General features: G+C 39.3%; 1 protein-coding gene across 1 annotated transcript; it reads right to left on the bottom strand.

The window, feature by feature from the left end:
* Positions 1–8,891: 8,891 nt before the first annotated feature.
* LOC132010939 (olfactory receptor 7G2-like) lies at positions 8,892–9,848 on the bottom strand. Its single transcript, XM_059388935.1, has one exon. The coding sequence runs from the start codon at positions 9,828–9,830 to the stop codon at positions 8,892–8,894; it is 939 nt and encodes a 312-aa protein (XP_059244918.1). The 5' UTR covers positions 9,831–9,848.
* Positions 9,849–13,010: the final 3,162 nt, after the last annotated feature.

The following is a 13,010-nucleotide window of genomic DNA, read 5'->3' as shown; positions in this document are numbered from 1 at the left end:
ATAATGTGTTCTTACAGTTGTTTGTTTTTCTTTGGTGTTGATTGTGATCTCTCCTCTTTTAATTCATGATTTTATTTATTTGGGCCCTTTCTATTTTCTTTTTTAAGTCTGGCCAGGGGTTTATCAATCTTATTAATTCTTTCAAAGAACCAGCTCCTACTTTCATTGATTTGTTCTATTGGTTTTTTTTTTTTTTTTTTTTTTTTGGTTTCTGTTTCATTGATTTCTGCTCTTATCTTTATTATTTCTCCTCTCCTGCTGGGTTTAGGCTTTCTTTGTTGTTCTTTCTCTAGAAAGTGTAGGGTTAGGTTGCATACTTGAGACCTTTCTTGTTTCTTGAGAAAGGATTGTACCATTGTATATTTTCCTCTCAGGACTGCCTTTGCTATGTCCCGCAGATTTTGAACCATTGTGTTTTCATTATCATTTGTTTCCATGAATTTTTTTCAGTTCTTCTTTAATTTCCTGTTTGACCCATTCATTCTTTAGAAGGATGCTCTTTAGTTTCCATGTATTTGGATTCTTTCCAAATTTCCTCTTGTGATTGAGTTCTAGCCTCAGAGCATTGTGGTCTGAAAATATGCAGGGAATGATCCCAATTTTTTGATACCAGTTGAGACCTGATTTATGACCCAGGATGTGATCTATTCTGGAGAATTTTCCATGTGCACTAGAGAAGAATGTGTATACTGTTGCTTTGGGATGGAATGTTCTGAATATATCTGTGATGTCCATCTTGTCCAGTGTGTCATTTAAGGCCTTTATTTCCTTGTTGATCTTTTGCTTGGATGATCTGTCCATTTCAGTGAGGAGAGTGTTAAAGTCCCCTACTATTATTGTATGATTGTTGATGTGTTTCTTTGATTTAGTTATTAATTGGTTTATGTAGTTGGCTGCTCCCATATTAGGGGCATAGATATTTAAAATTGTTAGATCTTCTTGTTGGACAGACCCTTTGAGTATGATATAGTGTCCTTCCTCATCTCTTATTATAGTCTTTGGCTTAAAATCTAATCGATCTGATATAAGAATTGCCACTCCAGCTTTCTTTTGATGTCCATTAGCATGGTAAATTGTTTTCCACCCTCTTACTTTAAATCTGGAGATTTCTTTGGGTCTGAAATGAGTTTCTTGTAGACAGCGTATTGATGGTTCTTGTTTTTTTATCCATTCTGATACCCTGTGTCTTTTGATTGGCACATTTAGCCCATTTACATTCAGGTTAACTATTGAGAGATATAAATTTTAGTGCCATTGTACTGCCTATAAGGTGACTGTTACTGTATATTGTCTCTGTTCCTTTCTGATCTACTACTTTTAGGGTCTCTCTTTGCTTAGAGGACCCCTTTCAATATTTCCTGTAGAGCTGGTTTTGTGTTTACAAATTCTTTTCGTTTTTGTTTGTTCTGGAAGCTTTTTTTAAAAATTTTTTAAATTTTTTATAAACATATAATATATTTTTATCCCCAGGGGTACAGGTCTGTGAATCACTAGGTTTGCACACTTCACAGCACTCACCATAGCACACACCCTCCCCAATGTCCATAACCCCACCCCCCAGCAACCCTCAGTTTGTTTTGTGAGATTAAGAGTCAGTTACGGTTTGTCTTGTCCTGGAAGCTTTTTATCTCTCCTTCTATTTTCAATGACAGCCTAGCTGGATATAGTATTCTTGACTGTCTGTTTTTCTTGTTTTGTGCTCTGAATATATCATGCCAGTTCTTTCTGGGCTACCAACTCTCTGTGAATAAGTTTGTTGCCAATCTAATACTTTTACCATTGTATGCTACAGACTTCTTGTCCTGGGCTGCTTTCTGGATTTTCTCTTTGTTGCTAAGACTTGTAAATTTTACTATTAGATGACAGGGTATGGATCTATTCTTACTGATTTTGAGGGTGGTTCTCTGTGCCTCCTGGATTTTGATGCATGTTCCCTTTGCCATATTGGGAAAATTTTCTACAGTAATTCTCTCCAATATGCCTTCTGCTCCCCTCTCTCCTTCTTCTGGAATCCCAATTATTCTGATGTTTCATCTTATGGTATCACTTATCTCTCGAATTCTACCCTCATGGTCCAGTAGTTGTTTATCTCTCTTTTGCTCAGCTTCTTTATTCTCTGTCATTTGGTCTTCTATATCATTAATTCTCTCTTCTGCCTCATTTATCCTAGCAGTAAGAGCCTCCATTTTTTTTTATTATACCTCAATAATAGCTTTTTTTTTATTTGTTAAAACACAAATTTTATTGCAGAATTTTTTGGAAGGATCAGGGATGAGGCATACTGGAACAGAGGGATGGGGAATGATGACCTATTTTATAGGCAAAGGACAAAATAATGTGTATTTACAACTAGTGTTCCTTTCTACCTCCCAAATAAATAATAAACAGGAGTAAAATCCTCATGTAATAATGTTATATTTTAAAAATCCCTACCATAATTAAATTATAATTCACATGACTTTTAAAAATAGCCTTATAACCTATATTCTTTATTTTATTTTATTTTTTATTTTCAGCTTAACAGTATTCCTTGTTTTTTGTACCACACCCAGTGGTACATGCAATCTGTGCCCTCTCTAATACCCACCACCTGGTTCCCCCAACCTCCCACTCCCCGCCCCTTCAAAACTCTCAAATTGTTTTTCAGAGTCCATAGTCTCTCATGGTTCATCTCCCCTTCCAATTTCTCCCAACCCCCTTCTCTTCTCTAACTCCCCTTGTCCTCCATGCTATTTGTTATGCTCCACAAATAAGTGAAACCATATGATGATTGACTCTGTCTGCTTGACTTATTTCACTCAGCATACACTATGGAGTATTATGCCTCCATCAGAAAGGATGAATACCCAACTTTTGTAGCAACATGGACGGGACTGGAGAGATTATGCTGAGTGAAATAAGTCAAGCAAAGAGATTCAAGTAATAGCTTTTTTTTTTTTTATTTCAGGTTGGTTAGATTTTAGTTCTTTTATTTCTCCAGAAAGGGCTTTTATTTCTCCAGACAGGGTTTCTCTAATCTTCCATGCCTTTTTCAAGCCTTTTTAGCACCTTGAGAATCATCATTCTGAACTCTAGATCTGACATATTACCAATGTCCATATTGATTAGGTCCCTGGCCTTCGGTACTGCCTCTTGTTCTTTTTTTTGTGGTGAGTTTTTCCGCCTTGTCATTTTATCCAGATAAGAATATATGGAGTGAATAAAATACTAAAAGGGTGACAAATACCCCAATAAAATGTGCTTTAACCAAATCAGAGAAGACCCCAAATCATGGGGGGAAGAAAGGGGATAAAAAGAAGTTCAGAAAATTTAAAAAAAATTTAAAAGTGGAAAAAAAATATATAAAAATATAGAGAGAGACTGGTGAATAGAACAGGTTCACCCACTTAATTTTGGGAGTATTTTGGTCTTTTAGAAGAAACTACCTCCCCAAATTTTAAAGACTAAAAAACATATATAAGGGTAAACACGATGAAGGGATGGAATATGATTATAAAGATGAAAAAGATTTTTTTTCAATTTCTAAAAAAGGAGTTGATAAGATAAGTTGGTTGGGAGAATAACAAAAAAGAAAGTGGAAAGAATTTGCTCAGGCTGGAGACTAGAACAAAGCCCTGTGCTAGATGTAGGGTATATTTTGATCTATTAGAAGAAGTTGTATCCCAAATTTTTTTAGAAGAAAAAAACCCTATGTGTATACAAAAAATAAAGTTAGATACAATGAAGGATAAAATGTGACTATAATAATGAAGGTTCAAAAAAGATTTTTTTGAAGTATATTGCTAAGATAAACTAGTTTAAAAATGTTAAAAGAAGGAAGGGTAAAAGTTTTAAAAAATTAGCAGAAGAAAAAATAAAATTAAAAAACAATTAACTTTGCAAGACTAAAGAATCATGAGGACAAAGCCATGAATTCATGCTTTGCTTTCTCCTCCTCTGGAATTCCACCGTTCTCCCTGGTAAGTGAACTTGTTCAGGGCTGGATTTCTTGCTGATCTTCTTGGGGAGGGGCCTGTTGTAGTGATTCTCAAGTGTCCTTGCCTGAGGCAGAATTGCACTGCCCTTACCAGGGGGCCAGACTAGGTAATCCGCTTGGCTTTGCTTTTGGGAGCTTTTGTTCCCTGAAAGCTTTTTGTAGAGTTCCAGAGGACAGGAATGAAAATGGTGACCTCCCAATCCCTGGCCCCGAGGAGCCAAGAGCTCAGGGCCCCACTCCTCAGTGCATCCTCAGAGAAAATCGTTCAATCAGTCCCGTCTCCCAGGCCTCCGGCTGTGCTCTGAGCTCACCCAGCCTGTGACCAAGCGTCTCTGTCTCTGGCACACAACTCTGCCTTGAGTATCCGAACCCCACACATCCCTGATCTCTTCCAGGTGAGTTTCCCTGGGTCTTGTGGGGTCCCTGTGCACAGAGCAATGGCCTGTGCCATGGATCACGATAAGGTAACCCCAAGTTGAGAGCTCACCCCTTGGCTCTGTCTCTGTAGCCGCCTTTCCCGCTCTAATACCTGTGAGGTCTGTGACACTCAGACACCCCCGATCGTTCTGTGACCCCACGGGACCTGAGACCATGCTGTCCCTGCGTGGGCTTTACCCCTGTTTAGCCTCTGGAGTGATGTCCCTCAGTGGAGCAGATTTTTAAAAGTTCTGATTTTGTGCTTTGTTGCTCCACCGCTTGCCTGGAGCCAGCCCCTCCCCCTGCAGTCTGTCTTCCTGTTGCTTCGGATTTACTTCTCTGCCAGTCCTACCTTTCAGAAAGTGGTTGATTTTCTGTTTCTAGAATTGTTGCTCCTCTTCTCTGAGATCTCCAATTGGATTTGTAGGTGGTCAGAATGGTTTGATAAGCTACTAGCTGATCTCCTGCTACCTGATGTCCTCTCAGCCTGCTACTTCTCCATCATCTTCTGTCTTTGTCTTTCTTATTTCACTGCACATAAAGCCCTCGAGGTCCATCCATTTGTCTCAAATAGTAGGATTTCCCTCTCGTAATGGGTGAATAACATTCCTGTGTGTGTGTCTATGTGTGTGTGTACATACATATACCAACTTCATTTCTTTATCCATTTATCTGCTGATAGACACTTAGATTGTTTCCATGTCTTGGCTCTTGTAAATAATGCTGCAGTGAACATGGGAGTACACATATCTTTTCAGAATAGTGATTTCATCTCCTTCAGTTATATTTCCAGAAGTGGGGTTGAGGGATCATACTGTTTTCCATGATTGCACCAGTTTATATTCCTAGCAGCAGTAATTATATTCCTACAAGCAGACTTCCTTTTCCCCCACATTCTTGCCAACACTTGTTATCTCTTGTCCTTTTGATGAAAGCCATTCTAACAGGTGTGAAGTGATACCTTATTGTTATTTTGGTTTGCCTTTTGTGATGATTAGTGATATTGAGCATCTTTTCTTTAACTTGTTAGCTGTCTATATGTGAAAAGTGAGAGCTAATAACCTAATTGGGGAAAATCTGAGAGCTTTCCCTCTACGGTCAGGGAAGTCCACTCCTACCACTTTCATTCAACTTAATACTGGAAGTCCAAGCTACAACAGTCAGACAACAAAAAGAAAAGGGATCCAAATCAGTAAAGAAGAAGTAACACTTCCACTCTTTGCAGATGACATGATACCGTATATAGAAAATCTGGAAAGATTCCACCAAAAAACTGCTAGAACTATATGTCTTCTCTAGAAAATGTCTATTCAGCTCCTCTGCTGACTATTATTTTTTTTAAGATTTTATTCATTTATTTGACAGAGATCACAAGTAGGCAGAGAGGCAGGCTGGGGGGTGGGGGAGCAGGAAGCAGGTTCCCCACTGAGCAGAGAGCCCGATGTGTGGCTTAATCCCAGGACCCTGGGATCATGACCTGAGCCGAAGGCAGAGGCTTTAACCCACTGAGCCACCCAGGCACCCCTCCTCTGCTGATTTTTAAATCAGATTGTTTATTTTTTGCTACAAAGTTGTATTTTTTAATATTTTGGCTATTAACCTCTTATCAGATACATGATTTATAAGTATTTTGTTCTGTAGGTAGGCTTTTCATTTTATTGATGGTGTTTTTGCTGTGCAGAAGCTTTTTAGTTTGATATAGATACAGTTTTTATTTTTTTTTTAAAGATTTTATTTATTTGTCAGAGAGAGAGAGAGAGGGAGAGAGAGCGAGCACAGGCAGACAGAATGGCAGGCAGAGGCAGAGAGAGAAGCAGGCTCCCTGCCGAGCAAGGAGCCCGATGTGGGACTCGATCCCAGGACCTGAGCTGAAGGCAGCTGCTTAACCAACTGAGCCATCCAGGCATCCCTACAGTTTTTAATTTTTGCAGCTGTGGTTTGTGTTTTTGGTGTCATAATTGTTGCCAAGATCAACGTCAAGGAGCTTTCCTCCTAAGTTTTCTTCTAGGAGTTGCATGGTTTTCAGGTCTTACGTTTAAGTCATTAATAATTTTGAGTTAAATTTTGTAAGTGGTGTAAGATGGGTTCAATTTCATTCTTATGCATTGGGATATATAGTTTTTCCAACATCATTTTTTTAAAGATTTTATTTATTTATTTGACAGAGAGAAATCACAAGTAGATAGAGAGGCAGGCAGAGAGAGAGAAAGGGAAGCAGGCTCCCCGCTGAGCAGAGAGCCCGACGCGGGCCTCGATCCCAGGACCCTGAGATCATGACCTGAGCTGAAGGCAGCGGCTTAACCCACTGAGCCACCCAGGCGCCCTCCAACAGCATTTTTAAAAGAGATTATCCTATGTCCTTTGAGTATCCTTGGCTCCTTTGCCAAATACAAGTTGATTGTATATGTGAGTGTTTATTCTGGGCTCTCCATCCTCTTCCATTAGTCTGTGTGTGTGCTTTAATGTTAGTACCACATGGTTTTGGTTACTATAATTTTGCAGTGCAGTGTGAAATTGGGGTATCTGATGCCTCCATCAGAAGTGTCCAGAAGCCAATTCAGGGTTCCAGAGGAGCCCAATCAGACCACAGATAGAGGCTGAGTAGAGCCCAGCCCTTGGGAAATAAGTAGTCAAACACCTCCCAGGGAAAAAGTGGGAGCCTTGTGTTTCTACCTCTTCCCTCTGTGCTGAGCCCAGGAGGATAACCATGTAGTCTTGTAAAAACTGCCTTTTGGTTTTCTGTGGTATCTGGGGACTTGGAAACACCAAGCCACATTGCCCTCACAGCTAGAAGATTTGGGAGCCAGTCCCTCAGGTTTGCCATACAAGTTGGGGCCCTAGGTGTGTGGTCTTAAACTTTCACTCTTCAGGGAGATTCTGAGTCGGGGACTCTCTCCTGGTTGTAAGGTGCCATCCCAGGGGTGGAGTCAATGGTGTGAGCATACCTCAGCTTTTCCTACCTGTTTAGAGGGCTCTGATATGTAGGAGTCACCCAGCCAGTTTCTGGATTTCTCTCAGAGGGAATTAATCTCTGTGTACCTGTATGGTGAGTGTGTTACCAGGAAGAAGGGTGTCTGGAACCTCTCTTCCATCATATGGATGGTGTTGGTAAGAATTCATTAAGTTTAAACATTTAGCCAGACCAGTATTAGGTCAAATTTATTTAATACATAGTATTGGGCAATGTAAAGGAGTGTAAGGAAAAAAAAAGACACATTAGAATCCTATAAAAATGACAGTTTGTAGGACAAAAATGATCAGATACTGGAAATCAAATACTGGAGGCATCAATTTATATCTGTCTGCATGGTCACATTGCCTCCTCCTTTTCTCTGGGTCTCCTTCACTTCTACTTGTTCTATAAGGAAACATGATTTCTATTTAGGGCTCACCCAGATAACCCAGTGTAAGTGCATCCTTTGCAAAGACCCCTTTTCCAAGTAAGTTCTGATGCCATTCATCCTTTTATCATATGAGGTACTAATCACAAATTAGGGGGATTAGGATGTGGGCATATCATATTGAGGGTCTCCATTTCACCTCCTACAGATGTGCTTTGATTGACTCCATTAAGAGGCCTATTCTCATCTGACACTGGGAAGGACAGGTTTTTTTTTGTGTGATTGTTTTTGTTTTTTGTCCCTGGGCATTATGTTCAAGCATGACATCTGTATTTGCTGCCACCACCTTGTGACTGAAGGAGAACGAGTCCTAGGACAAAGCCACCAAATGCAGAACAGAGTGAAGCCTACTCCCCTGTTTCACATTCCCTGTCTTGAAGTTCTAATAATGACAACTGTTTCCTGTTCGATCATATTAGGGATAGGTATTTTTCTCTTCTTAGAACTAAAGGCTTCCTCACTGATAAAACACAACTCACAATTATTTCAAAATGAGATGATACCATTATACCAGTTGTATAGATAATGAAACTGAGTATAGTGGATGGATACTAATACTGCCTCAAAGGAATACACTTTACTAGTGACTGGTCTCCATTACTAAGTTGGGGTGTGAAAGATGAACTACCTTACCTCACTGTAGCCTGATTTGGGTTTCAACTGACATGGTCTCTTACGGGACCATGGAGAAGCAAGTCTCTAAATATGACAATAGTCATTTTCCTGTCCTTTCTCTGAGCTATTCATATTCTGCATTTACTTCTTCTGAGTCATCCATACACACATAAAACTTCTATCTCTGCCTTAGGCTCTACCTCTGTGGAACTGAGAAAAGCCTTGAAGTAAGAATTGATATAATTTGTCAAACATAAAAAGCTAAAGAAAAATAAAAGTTAGGTTTCAACTCTAAGTTAAAATATACTTGGCTGTTACGTTATCTACTTGTGTTAGAAGCATTCAGTGATAGAAGAATTAACTTCCTTGTTCTCCTGTGATTCATATAATCATATATGATAATGATAATATGATATAATATGATAATAACAATAAATCATACTGATTTATTCTTACAACCCAGCCCAAGGTACATGGCACCATCACAGAAAAAAAGGTATCCTACTGATGAGTTTCTTCAAGGCACCCTGCATGTCACTATTCCTCAGACTGTAGATAAAGGGGTTCATCATTTGAGGAATCACGATGTACATCACGGAGGCCACAGCAGTCTTTCTGGAAGAGTCACTAACTGCAGAAATAATGTACACTCCAAAAGCAGTCCCATAGAATAAGGACACAACTGATAGGTGAGACCCACAGGTGGAGAAAGCTTTATATTTCCTGCCTGCTGATGGCATTCTCAAAACAGAGGAGAAAATTTGAGTGTAAGAAAAAATGATTCCAGAGAGTGGAACACCCGCAAATAAGCCAGCTGCAAAATATGCTAAGATATTATTGATGAGAGTATCAGAGCAAGCAAGCTTGACAATCTGACCGAGTTCACAGAAGTAGTGGGGGATATCCAAGTCCTTATAGAAGGATAACTGTAGTATCATCAGACTATGGAGTAGGGCATTGGCAATGCTAATGAGCAGGGAAAGTACCGTCAGCAGGCCACAGAGTTGGGCATTCATGATAACGGTGTACCTCAAGGGATGGCAAATGGCCACATAGCGGTCATAGGCCATTGCTGCAAGGAGAAAGTTTTCCAAACCAACAAAAGTCAAGACAAAGCAGACCTGGGTGAGGCAGCCTGTATAACTGATGCTCTGAATCTGTGCTTGGATGTTCACCAGCATCTTTGGGATGGTGGTTGTGCTTAAACAGATGTCCGTAAAGGACAGGTTGGAGAGGAAGAAGTACATTGGGGTGTGGAGGTGGGAATCAGAGATGACAGCCAGGATAATGAGCATATTTCCCAGGATGGTGACCAGGTACGTGGACAGGAACAGACTGAAGAGGAGGAGTTGCAGTTCTGGATCATCTGTCAATCCTAGGAGAAAGAATTCTGAAAATACTGTCTGGTTTCTGGGTCCCATGTTGTTGATGAATCTGATGGAAAACATGGGGTGAAAGTTAAAAAAAAAAAAAAAAAAGGAATGGTCTCTGGGTGAGCCACAACAACATCACCTGGGAATTGTTAAAAATACAAATTCTGGTATCAGTCCAGATATATTGCTAATAAACTCTGAGGTGAGGACCAGCCATCTAGTTTTGGCAAGCCAGACAGATGAATTTGATATCACCAAAGTTTGAGAGACAGTGCTTTTAGAAAAATGAAAAAAAAAAAAAAAAACTATTGAGAATCCATGTGACTATTCCAGTTTTTCCCTATGCTAATTTTTCCATCATTATTTCCTACTCTTTTCCCCCCTCTTCCCTCCATTGGCCCTTGTTTTTTTGATCACCAGTTCTGCTTCATATATTGTGTTAGGTGTTAAGTTTAAGATGAATGAGAATGGTGTTTCCTTCAGAAATATTTTTTGTCTCCAAACAATAGAAAGGCAAAAATGATGTTATTCAGTCTCTCTACAGAGTTTGCCCTGTCATCTTTGATATGCTCAGAATCATCGGAAAGGTGTGTCAAATTACTGATGAGTTAAGTCATTTTATTACTCCATTCACTCATGGGGACACTTAGGTGAGATGAATTATATCATGGATATGAAGTACACAGTGTGTGTCAAAGACTAGATATGAGTTCAGGTCATCTGACTGCTGAAACAACATTCTTTTTTTTTTTTTAATATAATTTTTTATTTTTTATAAACATGTATTTTTATCCCCAGTGGTACAGGTCTGTGAATCACCGGGTTTACACACTTCACAGCACTCACCAAAGCACATACCCTCCCCAATGTCCATAATACCACCCCCTTCTCCCAAACCCCCTCCCCCCAGCAACCCTCAGTTTGTTTTGTGAGATTAACATTCCTTTTTTTAAGGTTTGTTTTGTTTTGTTTTGTTTTGTTTTGCAGAACCTATGGGGTTTTTTAAAATTATTTTTCTTTTTCTTTTTTAAATTTTTTATTTCTTTTCAGTATAACAGTATTCATTGTTTTTGTACCACACCCAGTGCTCCATGCAATCTGTGCCCTCCCTAATACCCACCAGCTGGTTCCCCCAACATCCCACCCTCCACCCCTTCAAAACCCTCAGGTTGTTTTTCAGAGTCCATAGTCTCTCATGGTTCACCTCCCCTTCCAATTTCCCTCAACTCCCTTCTCCTCTCCATCTCCCCATGTCCTCCATGTTATTTGTTATGCTCCACAAATTGAAGTTCCAGTTAGAGTGCAATATTAAATTCAGGTAACAGTCCATGATTCAACACCTCCACACAATACAAGGTGATCAAACAAGTGCCTCCCTTGAACTCCATCATCTAAATTATCCCTCCCAACCCTTCCTCTCTGGTACCCATCCATTTGTTCTCTGTAGTTAAGAGTCTGTTTCATGGTTTCTCCTCTATCTTTTCCCCTGTACTCATTTGTTCTGTTTTTTTAAATTCTGCATATGGGATGACTTGACTGACTTGACCAATCATTTTTAATGCTCCTGGATACAGCATTAGCATTCTTAAAACATCTTATGTATGATAAGTTCCTTTCATAATTTTAATATTTTCATTTTGAGAAATGCCCTTAAATCTCCCGTCACAATACAAGGCATGTCTACCTCTACCCATGACATAGAGTAGCAGTGTGAAAATATGTAGCAGGTCATGGCATTTATTCAAGTATATGCTCTACACCTTAGCATAGATTGAAAAGTGTTGCTTATAAAATTGAAAGTCTTAAGACTCCTTCATGGAAATGCTACTCATCTATGTTAGTGGTTTATTCTAAGAGAAACTAGGCAGCTATGTCAGTGATGTTCTCTCTCCTTAGGGGACTTTCCCACCCAAGGTGACAGGTGGCATATCATTTTGAAAAATCAGCTACATAAGAGAAGATATTTGCAAATGATATTATAGACAAAGGGCTGATATCCAAAATCTGCCAAGAACTCCTCAAACTCAACACTTAAAAAAGAGATCTTCATGCCAGAAAATGGGCAGAAGACATGAACAGACACTTCTCCAAAGAAGACATACAAATGGCTAAGAGACATATGAAAAAAATGTTCATCATCATTAGCCATTGGGGAGATTCAAATCAAAACCACATTGAGATACCACCTTACACCAGTTAGAATGGCCAATTTTAACAAGACAGTAAACAACAAATGCTGGAGAGGATGTGGAGAAAGGGGAACCCTCTTCCACTGTTGGTGGGAATGCAAGTAGCTGCAGCCACTTTGGAAAACACTGTGGATTCCTTAAGAAATTAAGAAAAACGCTTAATATTCCTTAAGAAATTAAAAATAGAGCTATTCTATGACCCTGCAATTGCACTACTGGATATTTGCCTCAAAGATAAAGATAACAGTGAAAAGAAGGGCCATCTGTACCCCAATGTTCATAGTAGCAATGGCCACAATTGCCAAAATGTGGAAAGAGCCAAGATGTCCTTCAACAGATGAATGGATAAAGAAGATATGGCACATATATACAATGGAGTATTGTGCCTCCATCAGAAAGGATGAATACCCAACTTTTGTATCAACATGGATGGGACTGGAGGAGATTATGCTGAGTGAAATAAGTCAAGCAGGGAAAGTCAACTATCATATGGTTTCACTTACTTGTGGAGCATAAGGAATAACATGGAAGACATTGGGTGTTGGGGAGAAGTGAGTTGGAAATCGGAGAGGGATACGAACCATGACAGACTGTGGACTCTGAGAAGCAAACTGAGGGTTTTGGAAAGGAGAGGGGTGTGAGGGGATGGGTTAGCCTGGTGGTGGGTATTCAGAAAGACCCATATTGCATGGAGCACTGAGTGTGGTGCATAAACAATTCTGGAACACTGAAAAAAAAATTTTTTTAAATTTAAAACAAAATTTAAAACACACACACACACATGTACTATTTAGCCTTGCTAGGTCACCTCTATTAAACTGTTAATGATAACAATAAATAAATAAATAAATAAATAAATAAATAGCAGCTACATGAGAGAAACAATCAAATGCTCAGACTCTTCAAAATAGAGGAAAATTCAAACAATTATTGGTCCTTGGAAGACAAAGACCTTCAAGACATTGCAGATTTATAAGATACTTAGAAGATAATCTGGTGCCCTAATAGGAATTCTTTGTGAAGCAGTGGTGCTTCCTCA

Source organism: Mustela nigripes, chromosome 2, assembly GCF_022355385.1.
Source record: "Mustela nigripes isolate SB6536 chromosome 2, MUSNIG.SB6536, whole genome shotgun sequence".
Taxonomy (NCBI): Eukaryota; Metazoa; Chordata; class Mammalia; order Carnivora; family Mustelidae; genus Mustela; species Mustela nigripes.
The sequence above is the reverse complement of the archived record's forward strand: the minus strand, read 5'-3'. Positions and strand labels throughout refer to the sequence as shown.